The sequence below is a fragment of the Enoplosus armatus genome, chromosome 6 (assembly GCF_043641665.1).
Source record: "Enoplosus armatus isolate fEnoArm2 chromosome 6, fEnoArm2.hap1, whole genome shotgun sequence".
Lineage (NCBI taxonomy): Eukaryota > Metazoa > Chordata > Actinopteri > Centrarchiformes > Enoplosidae > Enoplosus > Enoplosus armatus.
In genome coordinates, this window is record NC_092185.1 from 18,467,176 (window position 1) to 18,493,510 (window position 26,335).

General features: G+C 39.3%; 1 protein-coding gene across 1 annotated transcript in view; it reads right to left on the reverse strand.

The window, feature by feature from the left end:
• LOC139286311 (receptor-type tyrosine-protein phosphatase eta-like) overlaps positions 1-16,612 on the reverse strand; it is a 41,510-nt gene extending 24,898 nt beyond the window's left edge. Inside the window, exons 1-4 of the mRNA XM_070907055.1 lie at positions 16,547-16,612; positions 2,249-2,270; positions 1,798-1,992; positions 496-756 (exon numbers count right to left, since the gene is read on the reverse strand). Coding sequence (XP_070763156.1) covers positions 496-756; positions 1,798-1,992; positions 2,249-2,270; positions 16,547-16,612 — 544 coding nt within the window. The remainder of the gene's footprint in view (positions 1-495; positions 757-1,797; positions 1,993-2,248; positions 2,271-16,546) is intronic.
• Between the last annotated feature and the right edge of the window lie 9,723 nt (positions 16,613-26,335).

A 26,335-nucleotide genomic window follows, 5' to 3' on the forward strand; every position in this document is an offset into this window, starting at 1 on the left:
TATCCTGAAGGGGGCATGAATATGTTTAATGGCAACCCATCTAAAAGATTTGAGACATTTTACTCAACACCATATGCCAACCTCATGGTGGCGCCAGAGGAAAAGTCAGTTGATCACCAATGTCATTAGGCTTCATTCTCTGGAGACCATGAATGTCGAACAAAATTGGATGGCAACCCATTCAGTAGCTGTGGAGATAATTCAGTCTGGACCAAAGTGGTAGACGAACCAACAGATCGACATTGTCAGAGCCATGCTGCTAGCATGGCTAAGAATGGCATATCCAACACTGTCTGTCAAACCAAAACAAATGCTCCTGAAATCTGCCCACCACTACAGAGACGAGCCATCGACAATGTCCAGATATACAACCCAGATCCAGCACATACAGCATCGGTCCGAGGTAAAAGTTGAAATCATAACAAACAATCTTCTCCACCAGGTGTCCTCAGCAGACTACCTGACAGCATGAAACACATTTAAATGCTTACTTACTTGTGTATTGGGAAACAGAGGTACTCTGTCCATCAGTACGGCCATCATCTGCGACTGCAGTAACAGTTATTTCATACTGGACACCAGCAGTCAGGTTATCAATGGTCTTAAATGTCTGAGACACATTTACAGTCTTATTTATTTCTCCATCTGTCCACTGTACTCTATAGAAAGAGCTCTTTCCCTCTGGTTCAGTCCAGCTCAGAGACACAGAGGATGTTGTAAAATCAGTGACAGTGAGATTCCTGACAACGTCAGGTTCTGTGAGTGAAAGACAGGTAAACGCAACGGAGAAAAGATGTTAGTAAAACATAAGTTATATTACAATGATCAGGAATAACATCTTCAGAAAACCACCAAGTCTGATGGTGGCACTAGATGAAAAGTGAGGGGATCACCAAAGTTATTATGATTTATCCTGAAGGGGGCATGAATATGTTTAATGGCAACCCATCTAAAAGTTTTTGAGACATTTAACTCAAAACCATATGCCAACCTCATGGTGGCGCCAGAGGAAAAGTCAGTTGATCACCAAGGTCATTAGGCTTCATCCTCTGGAGACCATGAATGTCGGACAAAATTGGATGGCAACCCATTCAGTAGCTGTGGATATATTTCAGTCTGGACCAAAGTGGTAGACGAACCAACAGATTGACATTGCCAGAGCGATGCTGCTAGCATGGCTAAAGATGGCATATCCAACACTGTCTGTCAAAGCAACGGTCATAAACGTCTGAGACACATTTACATTGTTATTTATTTCTTTAGCAGACTCTCACTAGTTGACGGTGCTTACTCACTTGTGTACAGAGAAACAGCGGCTTTCTGTCCCTCAGTATGGCCATCATCTGCCACTGCAGTGACAGTTATATTGTATTTGATCCCAGCAGTCAGGCCAGTAATGGTTTTAGATGTTGTATTTACAGTCTCAGTTTCATTTCCATCTGTCCACTGTATTCTATAGAAAGAGCTCTTTCCCTCTGGTTCAGTCCAGCTCAGAGACACAGAGGATGTTGTAAAACCAGTGACAGTGAGATTCCTGACAACTTCAGGCTCTGTGAGTGAGAGAGAGAGAACAGTCATCAGATCATCACTCATCATTCGTATTATTAATATTATCATCCATGTATTTGATATCTGTGGTTTATTCATACTGACAGCACTTTGTTTGCAAGCATACAAACTGCAGTTAGACATGCTGAATCTGCAGCAATGCTGTGGTAACTATACTGTATGAAGTCATTGTTGTAGACATGGTTAAGGTCTGGAATAGAAGTGATTCAACAAAGTAAACAGACTTACTTGTTGTTGCCTCTGTGCAGCACTCCAAACAATTAAGGAAGATTTCATAGACCGTTCCAGGCCTCAAATCAGTTATCTGACCATTTCCAGAGATATTATTCCCAATGGATAAGGTGCAGTTTGAGCTTGATCCAAGCGTGATGTTTGTTGTTGTTGTTGTTACTGTTTCTGTCTGATTGCTGTAACATTTTCTATCTAAGAGATAGATTAACAAGAATAAAAACAAGAAATGACAAATGACAAATGGATTTTTAAAAAATGAAAATTGTCTTCTTTTCAAATAATTTTACAGATCTGACAGGAATGATGTAATTAATGAGCCTATATTAAACACAAAATAAGGCAGTGTTTGATAACTTACATTTCTTTCTTTCTTACATATAGAGACAAATTAACAGAAATGTAGCTAGCACATAATAGAGAAATAGAGAAACTGCACATGTGTACTTACCGACACATTCTGCTTGGGAGATCTGTGGAGACGAGGACAGAGAAAAGCAAAGTAAATGATCTTGCACCAGCAGAGGTCAGCATTGCGTTTAAAACAGCTTCAAAGCATCAACTAGAAACCCAACCACCTATTCAATGTCACAGGGCATCAGTACATTTAGCAACAACTGATAGGACAAGACTGTTGAATAACAATTATTAAGTAGAACTACTGTTAAATAAGTAATGTTTCCTCAGTTTCTGAAACACCAGCCTTTTGTAACCCTGGGTCACAGATATACACACAGATATCGATATCTAGCCCTAGTTCTTTATCAATTCAAAAGTCCAAAAGTCAAGACACTTCCCTTTCAGTGCAAATTAACACACAAAAGGTCAATATTGAGGGATAAAGTCCCATTGTAACTGATGAAAAGATCATGCTTCAAGTACAAACAAGGAAGTAGACTGAGAATAATACCTGATGGTCGGGTGTTACCAGGGTATAAATCTGTGGCCTCGGGTAATGTTATGTGGGGAACTGCTGTTGAAAACACTGTTCTTCCTCCTTGTAGGATTTCATCTGGATATCTCCTTGATCACAGCAAAAACTAATATCACGCCCTCACGCGTGTGGACATACAACTTCATGTCCACACAACTCCAACTCTGTATTTCTACTCTTTGTATCCTAGTATCACATCACTGATTCCAAATTACTCATTAGCCAAAACTTAAACACTCACTGACACGTTGCCTGTCAGTCTGTTTACCACACAGCTAAACATTAAACACATGGCATCATAGCTCAAACCTGCATGATGCTCTCCCCCACAAAGATCTCAGATAGGGTCAGTCATTAACTCCAAACAATGACAGAATAGACTTTACAGCAGCCCTGCATCACACACAGTTTAATCAGGTTGTACTTTAAAATGAAATGTTGGGCTGTACAGGACACAGTAAATATTAGAGGGCAAAAGCAGTACTCGCTCAGTATACAGCATAACTGACGCTATGAAAAAGAGAAATCAATCTTGTCTTGAGTCCAGTTCAGCTTAGTCACATTAATAGAACTAAAACAAAAACATGCAGTCTAATACAACAACCCTGCAATAAATCCTACCGCCATGAAGGTTATAATGTTCAGTTTTTGTTGAGACTGTTTTAGAGAGGCGTTTAATTAACTGTTTGATCATTTTGGAAGCTGTAGTTTGTGATGCTGAGGTGTTACACATCATTCTTGTGACTGTATAGACTAAATATTAGAAAATTTGCTTCGTATTAACGCAATACAGTTCAACAGCACCACAAACTAAAGCCTCAAAAGTGACCGTCATGTTGAGTGTTACAAGAACATTAAAAGTAAGGCAGCAACTAGGGATTTTTTTCATTATTGATTAATTTGTCTATATTTCTTGCAAGTAATTAACTAATAATTTTGCCAAAAAAATGTCATATCATAGTTTCCCAGAGCCCAAGGTGACCTCTTCAAATGTCTTGTTTTGTCTGACCAACAGTCCAAAACCCCAAAGATATTCAGTTTACAATGTTTAAAATGAAATATTTGCTATTTGTTCTAAATTAATTAAACAATTAAGACAGTAATTTTTCTGAAAATTGATCAGTCGATTAATCAACTATTAATTTCAGCTCTAATAGCAACTATCATGAAGGTAGGTTTTATTGCACAGAGTTGTTTACTTTTTACGTTTGATGAGTGCCTAAGTAGTATATAAAATATATTAGAGAATGATTAGATACTTCACTTTTTATACATTATTCAATTTCTTGCATTCATATTATCACATTATAATAATAATGTTTTGTTTTTTTTGTTTTTTTTATTAACAGACTGGGAGACAAATCCAGGAGCTTAGCTTGTCTCCTTCCCATTGTGTTAGACTGCATTAGTTTAGCTGGGTGTACCTAATAAACTATAATAAGCAGCAGAGTGTATACATTATTATTATATTTTTAATTTGTTTGAAACAATTTGCCTTTCATTATTGTGTTCTATGTAGTGATGTGAAAACAATCTGTTGTATCTTTTTCTTATATTCAGAATTATACTTACATTGTAAATCTTGTACAACATGCTTTAACAATACTGTACTTAATTATATAGTCATGCTAATCAAGCAAATTTGAATTAGAAATTAGAATAGAATACAAGAGGCCTAACAACTCAAAACTCGTCAGACCAGGAAACCGAGAAAGAAAAGGCCCATCGTGCATTAAATGTTGCCCCTTTCACCCACCCGGCCCTGGAGACCAGTGTCCTTTCCTTAACTTTCTTTTTCTATTCACAACAGAGACCCTTCCCTTCCTTCCAGTCCTCTGGGACTCTATTCTTCTTTCTGAAGTGCAACGGTGCCACACAGTGGTGCATGAGGAGTTCAAGGGTTCAGTACTTTGAGGATCTGGTGAAGTGTGTTTACACAGTGTATGAGAAGACATACATCTCCAACCAACCAACCATTACTGTTGGGGTACTGAGGCTATTATTAGGTAGTATGAAAAGGATCCTGTCACTTTGGGTGGGTTTTGTACCTGAACAAGAGGAACAGCCTGTATGAAGAAGTATACATCTGCATGACTGTACTTCTGCTTTTTGTGCAGGGTGTTAGCGTGAGTGAGCTTCACAATAACGCCCTGTCAGAGAGAGTGTAAATGGGTGTTAGACATTTTCTCACTATCTGTAATTTAGTGTCACACTTTCCTCCCATAGCAGATGGTTTTCAAGTGATGAAAGGGCATTGAGTGGTAAAGATAAGGTTTGGTTCGGGCAGTTCAAAAATACCCACATTAGTTAAGCTCCTAGTCTAACAATAAAATAATAATATAATAATAAAACTTAATTTATATAGCACTTCTTAATAAAGTTACAAATTGCTTTTACAGAGAAGAGAACAATTAAATGCTATTATGGAAAGCTGTTTTTAACATTTAATTGAACCACACTCCTGTCAGTAATTACATTTTAGATATCCATAATAGTCAAAATTGTATTCTCACTAGTCAGAATGGTAACTGAAGATATCCACAATAACATTCTTGCAAGTTGAAAATGTATTTCAGCTTTCATCTGCACATGAATGGCAAAAGTGACGTCATTTGTCCTGGGAAGAATGTCATTGTGGATATCTGAAATGTTCTTTCTGACTACGACAAACTGAATTACAGATATCTACAATATATATCCAGTCTACATGTTAAAACAGCCACTTGTACTAGGATTTAAAGATATCTTGAATTTAGTTTTGACTGGTACAATCAAAGTTGTAGATATCTTGAAATACAATTTCTACTAGTAAGAATGTCATTGCAGATATCTCCAATTGCCATTCTGACTAATAAGAAAATCATTTTGACTAGGAGAAATGCTATTATGGACATCTAAAATATAATTGTGGATAGTCAATGAACCCTTTTTATTTTAAAACGGCATCCTATTTACTCATCAACAGATATCTGCAATTGCATTGTTTTTCATCATAATTCTAATTGTTTTTACTAGTCATAGTCATGTATTTAGGATATTCAATATTATGGATATATGGAATGGTTTTTCAATTTGGATAACTGAAATTAAAATTATGACTAGTAACAATTGGATTGCAGATATCCAGAATGTTCATTCTAAATATCAAAAATGTGGATATCTGAAATTGAAAGCCCAATACACATGAATGTTTAAAGTGACTTGTTCTGGGAAGAATGGCATTGTGACCAAACTGCAGATAGACAAGCTAGCTGGCAGGTTGTAGCTAACTAGAAAGTCAAACATGTTGCAGCTAAAAAGTCCAAGATATTTTTCTCAGGAGTTGGTGTGGACCAAAACAGAGTAAAGAGAAGAGTAAATATTGGACTTACATCCATCAGGTGGTCAGAAACATGACTCCAAATGAAAGGTAATATTTCTCTGTCTTGGCTGGGTGTATAGATGAGCAACTGTTTGCTAATGTGTTGGCCATACCAACTTAATAAGGTGATAATAGACCCTTTTCACAGCAGACCTTTTTAACTTAGAAAAAGCATATGTGTAAGCAATAATATCAATGATGGCTGCATTCCATTTAGGTGTAACGGAAAGCCATCCCAGTGACCTCTTATGCAAAATACCAAGGCCCCGGAAATAAAAAAAAACAAATGGAGTGCATGATTATTGTAATGTTATTTGTTAGACTTGCTATGACATGTTGAGATGCCATGAAAAAGGTCTGGATGTCAGGCTGAACACGTCTGTCAGCTTGTTTTTGGATTCTTTTGCCACTTAAACATTTCAATGCAGTTTAGATCAAGAGTGTGGTGGGCGGTGTTTTCAATACTACCACTGGGAGTCACCAAAGTCATACATTTTTTTTTTTAAAACATTAAGAGTCAATGTTTCAAGTTGGGTCAGTTTTTTGGTAACCAATTAACATTTAACTTTGCAATTGAACATCTCAGATTTTAAGCCAACGTGGATGAGAAGTCAAAACGCTCATAAAAAAAACGCTCATAAAAAAAAACCCCATGACAACTGGGCTGTCATCTGTTGATGAAGATCATGTGATATGATCAAAAGATCCAAAAGAGGAGAACAGGACCCTGTGGTGAGATTGTTTTCTCAACTCCTGTTTCCGAGGTCAAGAATGAACTCGCTTGCTTGTATTTTCATATTGTTTATATATTACTGTATTTTGTAAGCTCTATTTAAAAAGTAGTTTGTGTGATGAAAGACATCTTAATTCACTGGTACATAAACTTAGTTTGAACTTAAAAACAGCTGTTGCTCGCTCCAGGTATAAAACTGTTTGTGTCTGAGGAGAATCTGAAAAACTAAACCTCTTAAAGCTCCACAAGAATATGATAAAGGTCACATCCCAGTATGTGAAAACTGGATCTTAATACTATGACAATCTCATGTTTTCAAACAAATACTCATGTCAAACTGACCTCTGGAGATGGGACTTTCTCTGAGCTATGATTCCCAAATGTTTTGTTTCTCTTGGCGTTCTTCCTAAGTATCACATATTTTTTGCTGACTAAATAAACAAAACAACATCTCAAGTCATTATGCCTTGGCGCTGACTCAGAGAGCAGAAATATTCCAAGCTCAAAGTCCCATTTGGGAAAAAAAACTGCCCTAGAAATACTGTTCAAATAATGTACGTCATTTTTTTTCTTCTATGCATCCACTGGGACTGAGCTCCACCCATCTGCACATCCTCCCTCCCTGCTTTAACCCCCAGCTCTATTGTCTCAGTCTCATGCTTTTGACGGACCTTATAGGATCACTTGTATTATTGGGCAAGTCATCATGGTTGTTATTCTTTCTGCCTGATATGTGTTAACAGGTGTTTGTGTAAAATCACTAATAGTAGCAGCTTATTCTGTTGAATCCACTAAAGGAAAAGGAGACAAATAATGTTGCAGGTTGTTAGTATACACACAGCTCAAAGCTCTGAACATATACAGTTCCTAGAAGCTCTCCAGGCTTACTTCTTGTGACCATGAGACTTTCACTTGTGGAGCAATAGTCAATGTACATTGTGAAACGTACTTCCAGCCAACGACCCCGTTGCCCTGTGTACTGTATCTGTGCCCTTTGACTGGGCCCGTCTGCAGGAGGAGGAGGAAATGGCTGTACTGACCACTATATAAACATTACATCAACCCTTAAGGCTGCCACTCTCTGATTCCCTCTCATTCCTAACAGTCTGCCTTTGCTGCTCACCTCCTGATAACGCCCCAGTTCCTTCCTCCGTAATAACACTCAGACCCAAAAACAATCAAGAAATCACCTTAAAAGCTGTTTGCTCAGGGATCAGCCTATTTAACCTTAGTTCCTCATAATCTGATAACCTGGAACAAAAACACAAAGAAAAAAAAGAAATGCACAATACTTCATTCTGCTTCTTGAATTACGCAAAGGTAGAGGAGTTGCTGGTGGTGCCCTTGATGACTTGCTGAGTGGAGAAAGTGGATTCCTCTACAGCTGTAATTTCTGCAAAACCCTGATATCTGACCCAAACCAAGACGTGTGTGTGTGTGTGTGTGTGTGTGTGTGTGTGTGTGTGTCTTGCACAAAGCACACAAGGTTCACAAGGAAGAAATGGAGAAATGCTTGATGTTGTTGTTTTTGGTATTCTTCTCCTTCCCTTATTGATTTTCCCTTTACTTCTTCTATTTGACCTTTTGTGGTCTTCTGTAGTATCTATTTTTCAGACTCTTCCAATTATTATTAGGTTTTTTGTATTAATTTCTCCTCTCGCAGCATTTGTGTGTTGACAATTCCTGTCCTTGACTTGATTTTGTTGTTGTAGATAACGGCATTTTTTTGTATGATATATACATAATATATACAAGACCTGTAAATATTTGAATCCTGTGTACTTGTAATGTAGTGTAATGTTGGTGGAGCCAAATTGGAAAATGTGGTGAAGTTAAGGAAATGATTAATTCTCAAATAAGATGTTTTTCTTTAAAGCTCCTAGGCGTTAGCTTTGTTGCACCTCTCAATTTACACCTGTATCATTGTTATCAGTTTATAGAGTTTGGTGACTGTAGAGGTGATTCCCAGCATAGCTTCACTCAACTTCAACCTGACTAGAGGTCTAACTGCAGGAGTAACTGAAATCACCGGTGTGGTTGTGCAGGGCCACTAAACATTTTGACATATATATACTATTTCAATAATATTGCTTATTTTCAACTAACAGTTCTCTTTGTGATGTAGGCTTGTTCAAAAGCACATCACAAGCCAAATCCTCTGTGCTATCTTTCCACTTCAAAATGTTGAAGTTCATCTCCTGATGCGAACATCACACATGATGTGTGGAGGGATTTGTGAAAGTTGCCAGTTCTCACTTGTCAGCTTCTAATAAATTGGCAGCTTGTTCTCTATTTAAAGTTCATTGCCTCAGTAGCTCATGAGTGACCTACTCATTGTTTCTGTCCGAACATAACTTCCTGGCACGTCCTGAGCCCACCCAGAGACCCCCTGATAACAGATTTGAACAGCATAAAAGGACTTAAGCACTATGCTGCACTTCATACCTCCAGCTCATTAAGGTCAAATAAAGGAAGACAAGAGCCACATGACATTGGCTAATATATCAACGCTTGTCTCACTTAAACCGGTCGAGGTTAACTTAACTCCATTTTAGAGCATTGCTGTTGCCAAAGCATCGATTGACCGACTGTACCGTCACTGCCTCTGTTGTGTGCCATATGTCTGTACCTTTAGGTTTGTCTTCCATTGTCGGAACATTTTTGTAACTTTAAATTTGCAGTTTCCCTGAATGATGCACGATGTTTGACTTTTTGTATTGTCATTTAAATTCAGTCAAAGGGTTTCCTGGAATACACTTGAGTTTGACCGCAATTGGTCACATATTAAAGTTTGTGAATCATCGCACACGACTGGTTCTGCCGTGCAACATTGAGATCTTTGCCTCCAGTGAATTCACAGGGGAACCCATGACCTTTGACCTCTCATGCTACAAGGCTATGAGCAGTTGACACCACAGAGCACCACAAGAGAACCTGTGCTGCAGTTTACCACTTAAAGGGCCACTTCAGCCAAAATAAAACAACTTCTCATTTACTTCGAGTGATCAGTACTTCTCTTTCAGTTGTCTATATTTATGAATAAAGGCCAGACCACCAACTTTACCTCTATATTAAATACACATGGGTCAAACTTATAATGATCTGGATTTTTAGGATACGCAGGATACAGAGTTTCGTTTTTTTTCATTTTGAATTAGTTATCAATGACTACTGATTAAATGAATGAAATTAATGTACATTTCATAGGGAAACCTGGAGACTTGAGATTTGACTTACTATCTGCAGTAGAAGTTGTAAGATTTTGATGAAATTTTATTAGTGTCATTTAAATCCAGAGTCACCTATTTCCAATAAAATATGTCTTCGGTTTTCTGGTGTCAATTGCCAGGACTGATAAACAACAAAACAACATAACTATATTCATTTACGTTTGTAAGAAAAGTAAGAATTTTATGGGTTCCTGTAATATGGGCCACATCTTCTGCTGATTTATGCTTTTTCTACATTATATACGTTACATACATTTGTATTCTGTATAGTATATTATGTAGCATTTGAGAGTGATAGCATTTCTGTGAGAATACAAATGGCACAAAACTGCAAGAGAAATTCTATATGAGCATCCTCCTGTGGAATACTATAGGAACATGAATCATAAAATGCTGAAAGCCATGTCTAAAAATACCCGCTGCCTGCTAAAACTCTCGGCACGTGACGGCTTTAGCAATGAGTGTGTTTGTCTCCAGGTACAGTATCAGCCTCCCACACCACAGTCCTGCCGCTGCTATCACGGGCCACATCACAGGCTATGGAAATGAGTGACGTAGTATTTACTGTCCACTGCACTGTGCTGCGCTGTGCAGAGGTCTGAGCTGCTGGCTGCAGATACCCATCTGAGTACAGCACACTTGCCATCAGAGCTTCCTCCAAACGCTGCTGGCCGTGCAACAGGAGGAGGAACGTGTACATGAATGCAGACGTACCCACACTCACAGGTTCTGGACACAAAGGGCTGGGCCATTACACTGATCATAGAAGTGTGATGAGTGTGATGTTTGAAATGTGTTAAAGCGTGGGATGTGATGTGCACTCGTCAGCAGGGAAGAAGGAGCAGAGAAAGCATAATGTAGGTTTTGTATTATCAGTGACTGGCTTCTTTTGTGCTGTATTCAAGGGTGTAATTACTGCCTTTAAATGATCAAAGACACTATGACTATACATGTCCTTTCCCTTTTTAAATCTAAACTCTGAGGAACAATGTATGCTGGGATAGGCTCCTGCCCCATGTGACCCTGGACCACTGATAAAGTGAAACACCTCTTCAGTGTCATCCTTGTGCTGTGCCTCTAGCATGGCTAAGAACAGCGTACATTTAGTCAAGTGAGTTTTTTAGAACCGAACATTGTTATACTGAGCAGTAACCCTATCAAACTTGAAGCCCTCTAGCACTCAATCTGGAAAGGCGGTGTGACCGGGTGATAGAGAGACAAATCATTTTTCATCCCCACTACAGCCTTGCCTAGCCATGACTCGCTCGGGGGCCACTGGGTAAAATGATAGCCATCCGCTGACAATAAGGCCTTTGAGGCCGAGAGAGGAGCCCGTGTCTCATTTACATGGACTGGGGAACTGTGACTCTTTGTAATTCATTTTGTACACGCTGAGCTTCCAGTCACTACCCTGGTCAAAGGCAGCATGTTTGGGGATGTTAATTCAAAACTGGACTGTCTTGATACAGTTGACAGGAGGGGGGCTGGGAGTGGGTGGAGGGTGCAGCATTCCACAAAGGAGGACTTGACTTGTGACTTTTGCACTTTAGATCAATAATGGGATGCAAGACGCAAGGATTTTTGGATACAGTGAAAAGAATACATTTTGGAGGGACACTTGTGTTCAGATGCACGGATCACACGTCATCCACATTTTATAGTAGTGCAAAGACAGTGGTCATCACACAGAGCCCATAGCCACAGAAGGGACAGTTCTTGTAAGTGTTAGAAAACGTCACATTTCCTTGTTCCAAGATGTTCCCCACTGATAGCGACGTCACCATTCTCTCATTTGTGCATGTTGCAAGGAGAAAGAGAGAGAAACCGACACAGTGGATGGGAAAAGAGAAATGCTCCATACCATGATGAACTCATGCAAAGTGTTGTACTTTTCCTGGGTCAGTAATGGGTGAGTGTCAGGCTATGGCTTTGCACGCACTTTCTCTAGACTGCGCCTAACAAACCACGCTTTATTTTTGGGCCTATTTTTAATCCCATTTCAAACTGATTACCAGCGTCATGTTTGGTAGCCAGACAAATGTCACGAAAAGCTCCTAAATACAAAAAAAACATGTACGGTATATCAACTCCTGAAAGGACGTATTATTTCAAGCAGAAGAGCTGTGATAGACTGGTGGCGTAGCTAAGAGAAAGGACAAAATCATTAAAGGAGAATTCAAAACTGAATTATGCATTAAGATGTTACAACACATGCACGACAGACGAGGAAGGGGGTGTAATAACAAATAAATATCTCTGCCATTCATTCTTAGGACCACATTTCAATAACCTGTTTATGTATTTGACATAAAATGTATTTTTTTCAGTCAGCCTGTCATTTCATCATCAGCTGCAGACCTGGGGACGGTGAATAGAGTCGGCCTGTGAGATACAGAGACTACTGACAAGCATCGTGGTGTAGACAAGTTTATCAATCTGACTAAATTAAACTGAAACATTCACTTCAGACGGGTAATTAACATCCAGAAATATTACATGTACAGTATGGAAAATGTCAGTATGCAAAAAATGCTTTTAGGGAAGCATAATATTTCCCCTTTTTCTATAACAACTTCCTTTATGCTTTCAGCCAGACTGTGTCTCCAAATTTACCTTTTTCTTTTTCTTTTTTTTTTGACTGTTAGAAACTAAATTTAACATCTGATGCATTCTGAAGACTACCCAGAATAATACATGAGATGACCCAAATGCATATACTGTTTCTGAAAGCAAAGACATGCTGTTGTCCTTAAATTGCTCTGGTATTAAGTAGGGCTGGGCAATAAATTTAATTTTATTTTCAATTACGATTTTGGCTTCCAACAATTATGAAAACAAGATAATCGAGATGAAACAATTACTGTGCCGCATTCTGTTTCGCAGTTATGCTCTTGTTTTGTCAAGTGTTATAAATCCAACCCCTTTCCTTTACAGCGGTACGCTTTCGCCCCTCTCTAAAAGCCCAAACTCACTCTCAGCCAGGATGTGGCATGTTTAATTAGTTGTTTCATCATCACACACAAACGTGATCAATGACCAAACAATAATGGAACAAAAAACAGAGAACACTTCTTCCACCGCAACACTTAAAAGTTCAAGGAAATACACTGTTAAAAAGACAATTTTCTTTTTTAAAGTTCAATAAATGCATGACGTTTCTAAACTCAGTGAGTAATCATGTTAAATAATTATGATCTCAATATTAACCAAAATAATCGTGATTATGATTTTTGCCATAATCGAGCAGCCCTAGTATTAAGTATCATTTATCATTAAGCTATGATTTACAACTCATCCTCTCGGACTTGTTTCCATGACCTAAGAGGGACACAAAGGCGTAACGCTGCACCACAGTTACTTTCTAAGTTCCACAAGGAAGCACTGAACGCTAATGTCCCCCATCAACCCCCCTGTCAGTGTGTGTGCGAGGACAGAAGATGTCAACATACAAAGAGAAGCTACTAAAAAAGAGCGGAAAAGGTAACAAGGAGGAGGAAAGGGAAGAATTAATTAAGGAAAAGAGAAGACTCACAATATGATTCGTCCCTTTGAACTTTGGGTTTTGTGTTGATCATCAACATCAACAACATTTGACCACTAAAAGATCCTATATCTCAAAATGCCTCCGTCTCTCTCTCTCGTGGCCACGTTAGAATTAGTTTCAAAAGTCTGTAACATGCAGTTGTTTTCTTTTTCTATGTTTTTCTGTGTGTGGTAAACAATTCTTTGACACATTTAAATCAGAAGATACAGTTCTTGAAAGTCACCAGAAACAGACAGACCACACTTGTATAATATGCTGGAGGGCTGATTTCAAGTATCCAAAAGCTGCAAAGGAGACGATCAGGCCTCTAATCTCTGAGTTCATCAAAACACAAGATGCTGAAAGAGCAGCAGGTTTTGTCTCTAAACGAGAAAGTCCTGACTGTCGTGTCTCTTAAGTTTGGGAGAAATTACTTCTGATCACAGCTTTAGGCTCCATAAAACAACACTGGATTTATTAAGAAAGAAAACTGTACAACGCAAAGAAAATCTTTAATACTGAAGCACACGGTTGTAGCCACTTTATATGAGTCATCATCAGAGTCTGTCAGCCTGCCTGTGTCTTCTCAGTATTAAAGAGCAAGCTCACATTTGCATGTGTACCGTGTGGCCTGTGTTCAACATGTGTACTCTTCATAGAAGTTGACTAAATCAGCGGCCATTGCACCTTTACTTCCTCACTGAAACAATGCAGTTATTGTGCCATATGGACACAGAATATCTGAGTGTTTCACCATAAGACAATGAATTACTATATTTAAGAACTAATGAGACAAAATAATCTTGACTTAGGTCTTCTTACTAGCTTCTTCGGGAGCTTTCAACTTCCCAGTCTTCATCATGATTATTCTGTAAACCTAATATTTCCAAGCTGAAGGGTGAAGTTTCATGCTAAATGAAAAATAACTATTCCAATCCTTCAAATGGGATCATACTCTATACCAATTAAAAAAACACTTTCACCTTGCAAGCATGGAAGTAATGGAAGCACACGACAACTTGAACTTTCACCACTTTTTGCACTTACTGTTGATCTAAATTCAACTTTGAGCCCCAAATCTACAACATGTGTCCACTGACCAACAGGAAGTGTAATGTTATGATGCCGAATTTGACTCTAATTTGTAATGAAGAATGGAAAATTTGATTTTGCGTAGTGTTATGTGTTATGTTATTACATACCAGGATTTAACTAGTAAATACCTAAGAGGATGTTGGTACCAGGTTAGAAAATGTAGTGTGTGTATTTATATATAAATTTCTGAATCAACATAAACGATAAAGCCTCTCTGATGTGAAGACAGTAAAACATTAACCGTGTACATTATCAACAAGTCCTCATAACCTAAAAGGGAGAATAGGCTTTTTTGTCAGAGCCTTCCTTCCAAAACAAACAGTATGAGTGTTTTCTAATCTGATACCTCTATGGTGAAGTTCTGGGTTAGATGTGGCGAACATTGTGGTCATTGTTGAAAGAAGCCAGAGTTTGCTTATGGTAAGAGAAGTTACTCGAAGAGCAGTCTCTGGTGTCAAAAGTCACACATTTTACATTTTGTAAGCATAAATATTCACCCAAACCTCCTCCCTTAGAGGTCCGTCACACCACTTCTGCCTTCTGCACACTCCACATTATTGATGCCACTAGAAAATCTATCTAGACTATTTATGAAGGGATCTCGTCGCCAATACCAATGTTATTTCACGGATACAGATACACATTCATTTGTCAATACAAAACTGTCCTGTTTCCACCATCCACCCAATGAGTTCCACGCAGTGAGGTATAAACGTTTTAAATGTGTAAAAAAAGCATTGGGAGAGAAAATGTTGAATCTGTGCATCACTAAAAGTATGTAATCTGGATGTAATGAACTTTGGCTACAGCAAAAAAAAAAAAAGAGTGGTTTATCATTTGGGGTGTGAAAGGCCAGAGTCAGCCAGCTGGCAGCACCAGGCCTCATAAGGAAGATCTCCAAGACTTATGTTTGAAATTTTCATACTTTTATTAGAACTTTTTACTATAGTTATCAATATAATTCCTTCACTAATTACAGTCATGAAAATAACCAGAGGTCTGGAGAGACCTCTCTCTGTCCATCAGGCTGTAGTTGTACCAAATAAAGTGGTAAGTTAGTGTGAGTCCCTGGTGTGAAGACGTGTGACAGGGACACTGAGCTGCACCTCATTCCATTCCTGACCCCTTTGTGTTGGTCACACACATCCTCACATGCCATTCTCAACCTCTCTCACCCTTCATCTCTCTCTCTCTCTTTGTCTCTCTCCAGAAAGACCAGTGGGACAGGGACAGGTGGGTCTGTTGTTCAGTTATGTAACCCTTGTTCAGAGGGATGCATTTTAACACATTTCACACTTACAGGTCAGGTCACTGGATACCAACCAGTGCAATCCTGAATAAATAATTGACCAGTGAAGAGATTGGAAATATAAAGCATCTCATGAGAGTACTTGCATTTATTACTACAAAGGAATATAGTAGGGCCTACTTAAAAATGGACTTTTCATTTAAAACATCATTACACGTACTATATATTCTCTCCCCAACAAATAGCACGCCATTGTGAAACCCCTCCAGCTGAAGGTCGGCGTATTAATTACTTGCTGACATAAATTTGAATCCAATTAAAACTCTCAAAGGACCGTCATTCATCTTATAGTACGCCGTGACATTCTCCAAACCATCGTCGCCGACACCAGGATGAAATCGTCTTGTACTTGTTGATATTGTTCCTGAACTTTTCTCACAAGTCTGCCGCAGCTGCGCAGTCAGTAGGCAGCTACCTGTGCAACAGGTGCAGTCACACCCGCGTGAAAAAAAAACTGACCTTCACCATCCAAACAAAGCGCCCTGTGTTGTCGTCTCCCATGAACCGATCCGTGCCAGCTGGTTTAATTCTGTGCAAGACCTAAAGCAATGAAAGGCGTCTTACCTTGAGGAAAGCGCTGGAGACCAGCAGAGTCCACAGAGGGACGCTGAGGCGCAGCACAGGCTTCATCATGCCGCACGCGTGGGGAAAAGATTCAGGTGACTTTCCTAAAAGTTGAGCGCTTTCATGTCCAAACTTCTTTCTCGCTTGAAAAGTCAAACCCCTCTGACTTTGAGTCTCAGTCCTGACGCGCTCCGCCAAACTGTCGCTTCATGAGGAGAATTAAAAGTGAGGGGGGGGGGGGCGTTTTTTTCCCTTGCTGTCAGCGGGGAGGAGCGGGGCGGCCGGGCGCGTTACTCAGAGAAGTTTTAATGAAGTGTGCCACTCCTCTCACCATCACTTCACCCTCCTCTGCCTCCGTATCACCGCCGTTGTGTCGCAGCTTCAGCCCGGCCGACACAGCCTGAATCTGCGGACTACGAGGAGAGGGGCTGCCCGGTCAAGCAGAAATGAGAAAGACTCATCCCACATTCTTGCCATAACTTGGCCACGCAGGGTGAAGGAATGCATCCCTTTTACTAATACCGCACAAAGCCGAGCTACCATGGCAGATGTGTTATTGGAAACTTCCCTGAAGTTACTGGCCTAGTTCCACGGCTAGTGATGAATGAGGAAGAGAGGAGCGATGGGATCTGGGGAAAGGAGAGGGGAGGACGAGTGGGAGTCTTAGGGCTTTTCATGTGACACCCACAGAGACACAGTTATTACTAGAAAAACATCTGTAAGGTGATTAGAAGTAACTTGTGGTTTTGCGATGGAGTAATGAGCAAAGTAATGTAAGATGTAATTGATTACAGTTTTCAAGTAACAAAACTTTATACTTTCATGATTTTTTTAAATGGAGTTTGGTGACTTCAGCAAACGTTCAGCATAGCTCCACCCAGCTTCAACATGAAAGGAGGTCTGATCTGCAATAAGTTAAAAAAACCTTTACTTGAGCACTAACTATCCCCAAATTAGAAAAGCAGCCTGAGAAAGTTGTCAGGTATGTCATAACTCTACTTTATCTGTCCATTGAGGAGGATTTTTTATTCAACTGTGTATGAACCTGCTGAACAGTTGCTGTAATGTAATGGATGTAATTTTGTATATTTCATCGAAACCTTGTTTCAAAATAGAGTAATGTGAAGAAAGTATAAATAAATTAGCAGTGTACACTGAAAGAGGACAAAATACATTTTAATCCAGGCACTTTTGGGCCCCATGTAGTCCACATCTCCACTACACCCATGTGACCCCCAAACACAGGACAGATAAAACCAGGATACTGAAGAACTGCAGAACTGTACTGCTGTAGAGCTGGTAAAGATTCAGTTCTCTGCTAACGGACTAAAAGGACACCTCAGTGTAGGTGAAGGGTGATTTTGAACCTGCTCTGTTACGTTTCTCCTCTCTGTTAATTAAAGAATCAGGAATGAAACAAAACATGTGTGTATGATATGGGCTAGTCATGTAAAGTTTATTTATAGAACGTTTTTTATCAGCTTTACCACAGAGAAGCCGAACAGGAAGCAAACTACAGACAGCTTTTGTACATGGCTCTCAAAAGAAAACAGTAGGCAATCCACCTTGTGACAACATGTAGAACACCATTTTAAGAAATTGTGGTGATATTTGAAAATGAAAACTTCAAAATTTAACTCTGATCAAGTGTTTGTTGTTTTTGTTTGTTTTATTCAATTTATGAGTCTGTGTTCAAGCTTTAAATATTCACACCACAGCCCCCACTCCAGCATGTGCTCAACAGTGCATTTAAGACTGAATTATTCTTCAGTTTGCATGTGTTGTTAATCTATCACTGCAGAGCTAAGGCTGCTACAACTAGGAAGTGTGTGAAAACACGATTATTATCAGTTCAAATCCTGGTGACTTTCTCACCTCTGCACACCTGGCCAATCACTACATGAAGTGAGACATGAATGTTGGATTGTTGGGTTCGGAAAGTTCCTGAATTTATTGGACACAGCCCCCCAATTCTGTCTTTGGAAATATGGTGGTTGTTAGCTATCGTTCAATTTTCCCTCGCTGGTTTCTCCTGCCAGAAGGAACTGACCACCTTCTAGCTTTAGTGTTTAGAACATATTAAGAACACAAAAGTACAACAGAGACTTGAATGATCTGAAGTAATGCTTTGAAATAGTTTTTATTAATATTTTGATTCTTGGTCGCCACTGGAATCCATTCCAGCAAACTGAATTCAACTTGAGTAAATCCTTTGTAATATGCAAGCAACACACAACCCCCCCCCCCCCCCCCCCCCCCCCCCTTGCAGGGGGTGAGCACTTGATACTCAAAAGATTTTAGGTGAAATATGGAACAAAATTTGAAAACCATTGTAATTACCAGTACTTGAACATACAGCTTATCTAGCTATGAATTGCTCTGAAGTGTACATGCAACATTAACATCTCTTAATACTTGTGTTGCATTGCTAAAGATGTGCTGTGTTGAGTGGGTGCATTTTCTGACCTTTAAATAGTGCACTCGATGCCGAAGCTGCCACCGCTTTGTGACAGACAGCTTCATAATGGCTGTTGTAAGAGGCCTGCTGATGATGGCTAATGGAGATAGAGATGATATGAACTGATAACTATGACCCACCATTCCCAAGGAAATGTTATGTAATCCTCAGGGGACTGCTGCAGCATGTTTGTCTGGTTTTTCTTCTGCAGGCCTGCTCTCGCCGCTTGTGCTTTTCTTGCCATATACAGTATATGTTTCTTTCTGTGTTTGTCTAATGTTTGTGTCCCGCCATCTCCCCACCTTCCTCTGCCAAGAGATCAAGAGTTAAGTCTTTTCATGTGTGAGATGATGCGGATGTGCAGGCAGAGGGATTTGTGAGGGAATGTTGTGCTATCTGCATGAATTCGTAACATGCACACATCATTTAAACCTTAGACCTCAACAGCCCAGCCTGAGTGTGCTGAAGTTACGCTGTGGTCATACATACAGTGTTGCTCAGACAGCAGCAGCACCAGGTTTTGTTTATATTATAATGCTATAAGAAGTGTGTCCCACTGCTTTTATTCTGCCCTGGTTACTTTAAGTCAAATAGTGCAGTACATCAAGATGTGTCTGATACTAATTACCCCAAATTCAACATAAAATGGTCAACATCAATACGTTATGTCCCTGATGCTTTACAAGACTACTCTATAAAATACTGGCATGTTGTAAAAGCTGTAAAGGACACAATGGACAGGGCTATTTCTAGTCTTCTAGTCTAGTCTTCACAACTTCCCTTACACCACTTTTTATTTTGTCTCAACATTTAGCAACATAATATGTGCATAATATGCAATATATGGATGACAAGGCACATAAGTTATGAACTTTACTTCCTTTCTCTGGAAAGTGGCAGAATTGGTTTTGCAGGTTTTTCTGAAATACCTCGGCATAAACATTCACTTTTCACCAGGTTTGCCTTTTTTTTACCTTTAACATTTGCAGAAATAAACCCAGAGGTCTGCTCTCCATGCCACTACACTATGAAGCTTTGGCAACTCACGCTCCCGTAGTACTCTCTAAAATGTCAATGGTCTAGTTCAAATAATGGAGAGAATCATTTGTATCTGTGCCATCACGAACTCCACTCATCCTGGTGGCATTTTATCCTCACTTAAATCCCTCTCCTCATTTATAAAAGCACTCAAATACCATTTTGTCCTAGCTTACATGTTGAATCTCCAATAATAATATGGATGCAACCTCTTCAAATAACCCAGATATCAACAACTCTATTTGGCTGATATACTTAGAGCTGGGTCTAGGGGTAAACCAGGGTTTAACCAATAACAACTTCCTGGTTTTAATAGGTCAAATACAGGTTGGAGGCCATCACAGTGGTGATGATATGGCACTACAATGATACTAGTGTGGTGTGGTATCATATTTGTCATGTCCCTCCTCAGTTTTGTGGAAAGCCTACTGATGCTTTAGTGATGTAAGTTGGCACAAAATGAAGCAAGATACATGTTGCCATGTTAGGTTCTGTATTGTCATAATCAAAGAACAAACTGAAAGAAAACTCAAAAGAGAAAAGAAATGGGGGCCTGATTACATTAGATGGTGTCAATATGATGATTGACTGTATATTTTCATTACACATTTTTTCAGAGCAGCTGGAAAGAGCTTCAAAGAGCAGCACAAGCAGACACAAAGTGACCCGGTTCAAGTTCAAACATCAGTCTGAAAAGGCGATGCTTTGAATGTTTGCTCTCCTTGAAAGATGTCTTAAGCAGGAAAGAAACCAAAGCATTTCTAGTTCCAGACCAAATAATGAAGACAATGGAGGTTGTATAACAAAAAGGTTATATACATTGGCTGTCAGCCACAAACTCAAACTGGAGGTGATTATCAGAGATAAAGAAGCGTTCCAGTTGAAGAATGTGTACAATAAGTAGACGTGATTGCTGGATGCAAAAGTTCATACACATTCAAATCAATATGAAGCTATAACTTCCACGTACATCATTTTTTGCTGACCCAATACACATTTTATGTACACGTCTTTTTTAATAAAGGCAATTCAAGAGATCATTAGACCATGAGAAAGAGGTAAGTTATGTTTTCCTTTCTGAGTCATTCATTTTAAGGTGTCTAAAGGTGCTGAAACAATACCTAGACATCAGATACACAAACGGGACTTTCTTGACTTTTATTCGCAGTTTGGGATAACTGGGAGGATGTTTTTAAATGGTTCCAATCCAAGTGAATCCCACCTTTTCCTCTGCTATCTGGGTGATTTAATGGTAATTCTCTGATATGAATGACCACTGCCTTTGAAAATGCTGAAACTTGGCTGATTAAAGAAAAAAAAACATTCAGTGTTTGAAGTTTTTTCACACAATCTGCTAGATCATTTTTCTCTTTGGTTCCAAGGAAACACCCAAGGAAATACCCAATTAATTGTCTTTCTCCATACACCACATGCTAGACTATTGTAGCTATTCAATTACAAGACCGAAAACGTTGTGCCGTTGGTAACAGCATTGTATACAAATGTTTGTTGAAGAATGTTGAAATATAACCCATAACTGGGGCAGATACAAGAGATCTATTAAGGAGGAGTAGCATGAGGTGGAAAGAGACCCAATGATACTCACAATTACCACAAAGACACAAATTAAAACAAGTGAAATTAAACATTAGGACAATCACTAATGTTGATAAAGTGTTTTCGCACTTTGTATCAAGAGTGCATTTGGATAAGTGGCCATTTAAGGAACTGCAGCTTGATGCAACACCATATTTGCAAATGCACAAATACACATGTGTAGATCACAACTTTGTACTGTATTATTCCCCCTGAAGAACTGTCTATAAATCCTTCATCCCCTTCTTCCTTCACTCTTCTTCTCCACCTTGTAAACTCATCATGGTTTATGTATCTCTGAATGTAGAGGTAGATAAATAGTTTTACCCTCTATCTGTTTAGCTGCTTCCTTCCCAAAAGGTCTTCTCTTTGTGTTACTTCTCTTTTTAAAGGTTTTGAGTATTTCTAAATTCTACCCACTTTGTCCTTTGGTTGAAGGTTTAAATCTATAGTCTGTACATACTGTATGTATTTGTATTTGTAATGGGTTTTTTCTACTTTAGGCTGTTGGCAATCCCCTGCACTCGCTACACTCTGGTTGTATTTTAATCAAGAGGTCGTGACCCAGTCGGACAGAATTCGTACTGTAACTTTTATGGAGAGCTGTAAGGGAGTTTCTGTGAAGACTCAAATGCTGCATGCAAAATGCTCGTTAAAATAAAAGGGATATTCCTTTGTGTGTGTGTGTGTGTGTGTTTATCCATATTGGACGCTATCTGTTGTGTTCTCTTGCTTTGGTTTTCTTAAATGAACATGTAGACTGCATTCTCATGTTTCTTTTACGCTCCCTGTCTGCAGGCTAAGGAAATGCGAAATTCAGACCTATTTAACAACACATAAACATTACAGCACAGACATTAACACAGTTGATCTTATCATCTCCAACAGTGACTCTCAACCACTACTTCTGCAGTTGCCAAGGGGTATGTGGAAAAATATCAGCTGTGGGGGATTGGGAACCACTGAACTACTGTAGTACTGTCCCTGTTGCTGCTGCCCCTTCAGTGATCTCACTCCTCCTGATGTACTTCTGCACTTCCCCCACTACCACCCACCCTCTCTCTTTCGGTATACTTCTCAATTTCTCAAACTAAACATACTCCTCTAACTCTTAATTCCACGGGACTACAGGGGCCTTACACTTTACAGAAGCATGGATCACACTCCCTCTGTTTAACAGCACGCTGTCACATTAAAGGGCGTACAAAGGATGTTTCCCTTTAAATTAGTGTTTAGATTTGGGCAAAACACAAAGTTTCCCGTTATGCTGGTGCAAAAAAAAGATGTCACAGCAACTATCAGAGTAGGATATTCCTACTGTAACTCTGCTCTCCATCCCTCCGTCTGCATGACTGTCTCTCATGTGCTTGTTTATGTTGAGCAAATGGTCATAATTGCTGCTATGACCCATGAACGTGTGTTTACATCTTCGCTGTCAGAGCTTGTTGTTTACATTTGAACACTGGAGTAAACAGGGATCCTAATCTAGCGTTTGAAACCGTCCAATCCGAAGTCTTGTCCCTCGATGGGATCGTACAACGTTGAAAAGAGGTTACTAACAGCAGTGGGATGGCGAAGTCGCTGTGACAGGGCCCTGCAGCGAGGGCGGAGATGCACTGGAAAGACATTATCTCTGCACACTCCATTAAAGACTCTATTAAAGACATCTGATTTTGCAGTATTTTCTACACAGCGCACTTCTTTCTCTGTCACAAACGCACATGCATTCATGACAGCAGGATACATTAAATATATCCTGCACATTTCCCACCTTCCATGTACACTCTTGATCTGTAAAGCACACACAGACTCACTCATTCACAGATAAACACACAAACCATCACATAAACAAAGGCAATCTGAGATCCTGTTATTAATCTACTCATGTCATCACACACACACAGTCAGACAATGTATGATCCTTTATTGTCTTCTCCTCATAACTGTGATAGTCTGGTAATTACTTGCTTAAACTCTATCACTTTTTCTCCCCACAGTCAAGTTCACATCTCTCGGCCTGAGGCGACGAAGACGTGTCAAAGTATTTTACAAAACGGCACAGGAACTGGGAGGAGGTGTTTCTGACTACTTATGTGTCATTACAGCTCAAGAACAGAAAACAAAACCTCTAAAAATTACTTTCCGGGTGAAGTCCCGAGAATGATCCCATTTGCTTTGAAACATTTAACGTTTTATCATGAGGGCCACAAAATCTGGAGTGGTTGCTGAGAAATGAGTGAGGAGTAAATTGGGAACTAACTGCTAATTAATGAATGAACAGCTAACAAGTGCCACACTTACTGAATAACTCTGAACCAAGGACTACATACAGTAATAGTTAATCATAAGTTATATAAGAGCAGATGTCTTGATACTTTGTTCATGAACCTGTGTCTGAGGTGATAATGAACACTTTAACTTTTAACCAATAACTTTACTCCATTATTAGCACCATATCACATAATACTTTACATTTCGTCCACTCAAGGTCGTCCTACTAAATTGAAATGCTACCACTGTGAGATGTATCCTTAATTATTCAGGAACTACTTGTCAGCTATACATTAAAGGGGTACTCCAGCAATTTAGTATTGCACTTCCATGAAGCTGAAGGACTCACATGAAACAAGAATCAAAGCAGTAGAGGCCAACATGTCCTGACATTTAGTCCCTATATGGATCAAGTGCCAGAAATGCTGGATCATACATTTCCCATAAGGCAACAAATAGCATATGTTTGTTAGACCCTCCTTATTTCGTAGAAACAACCATTTTTAAACACAGGCTTTCTACATTTGTAGTCTTCAGGCCCAAACTCGGATACACATCAGGGACCATAGTCGCAGATTTTTAGAGAGCTTCCTCCAGTGCTGCTGGACTATACAATTGTTTCACAGGCTCAGTGGTACTTCCTTCAGTAAACTGATCTTTGTGTGTCAAATCATTAAAGTTCCTCTTTAATTGATTCCCAACATGTTTCTTTTCAATTGGCAAATAGACAGGTATTTGTGTACCTTACTGTATAGTGTCAGTGACAATTCTCCCTTTAACTTTGATGCCTGATTTGTGTTTTTCTTGAACCTGTGACTGACTAACTATATCTCACGATACTTCATTTAGCATTCCAGTAAATACTGTTTCCCCACAGATCTAACGCTGGGTATTATCGCAGTGTGTCTACAGGAAACAAGCTGACTGCAGCAGCCTGCGGTCATCAGATGAACACTTAACAGCTCCCTGATTCCCTGCGATGCAAATGTGCAGCGAGATTAGCCCGCCTGTCTGTGTTAGACTGTGTTTTATGGCTCCAGATAGGCAGGCGTCTTCATCTGAATGTGACATGATGAGTCACAGTCAAATTTGAGACTGGCGTCGGTTTAGTGACAGACAGGAAAGATTTAAGCCCAATTAGCCTGTAAAAACTCACCACACAAAATATCAATTGGCTAAACACTCCAGATGTATGTATTAATGAGAGCGACTTGTCTGGCTACTAATCATTCATAAAGATACCAGCAGTGAGCAATTAGGACCACTAGATGCCTCCATTTGTTACCAGTTGTCCATCGTCTTCGGATGTTTTATTTTTTATCAATATCATTCTTATTTTGATTACAGTTACAGTTATACAGTTTTACAGTTATAATTGTAATGTTCTGGATCTTATTTACTCAAATGTTCCAGGAAGTAACTATTTTTAAAGTGCTGTTTCCTCCCCGTATGAAACTTACAAATTCAAACACCCCATGACGATAAAATGGCTTCAGAAAAATGCGGCATCAATGTGTGTCAAGAAAATGAGGAAGTGACTAAAGTAACAGTTTGATGTTTCAGTGGAGGTTCCAGAGAACCAGACAGCTAAAGGCCGCCCGATATCAGCCTCTTTTCCTGTATCATTAATTAGATGCTTTTATACTCACCGTTTACACACAGTGACCTTGTGTGTGTGTGTGTGTGTGTGTGTGTGTGGAGGTGAGGTCATTTTAAAAATGGATGAGGAGGAGAGGATAAGGAAGGACTGAGGAGTTCATTTAGTTCAATTTTGATTGGAGAGGGGGAGGGCGCTGTGTGGGAGAGATATATGGACGTAGAGGAGAGGACTCTGAAGTGGGTCATAAATAGTGAAGAAAGAAGGGAGAGACAGAAAGTGTGTTCAATAAGATGAGATGTAGTTTAACAATTGACTCTAATAGTAATGTTGTCAATAATAAAAAATACAAAAGGAATCAATTTAGAAATTCAAAAATAGGATTTTGAAGATGATTTTGTTGTGTGAATATCCACAAAACCTTTGCGGGATAGATAATGAATACCAATAAATCAACGTGAATGCAATAGAAAAGTACCTACACACTGAAATCAGAGCTTTTATTAGTGATAGTTCTTTACGAGTATTTGCTTGAGAAAGACCTACGTTGGGTTGAGATGTCACTAATAAAAGCTTAGAGGAATAGTTTAGCTCAGCAGAGTATTAAGACTGGAAACAGCCAGCCGGGCTCTCTACACAGGTAACAAAATTCACCTTTCAGCACCTCTAAAGCTTAACAATCAACACGTTGTATCTTGTTTGTTTAATCTGCACAAAAAGTGTAAAAACAACACATTGTGGTTTTACAGGGGGTTATGTGTCAGACTATTTCTTGGTTGGGCGCAGTACCTCTTTAAGGTAGCTCTGACTCCAGTGTGCTGATGTTTTT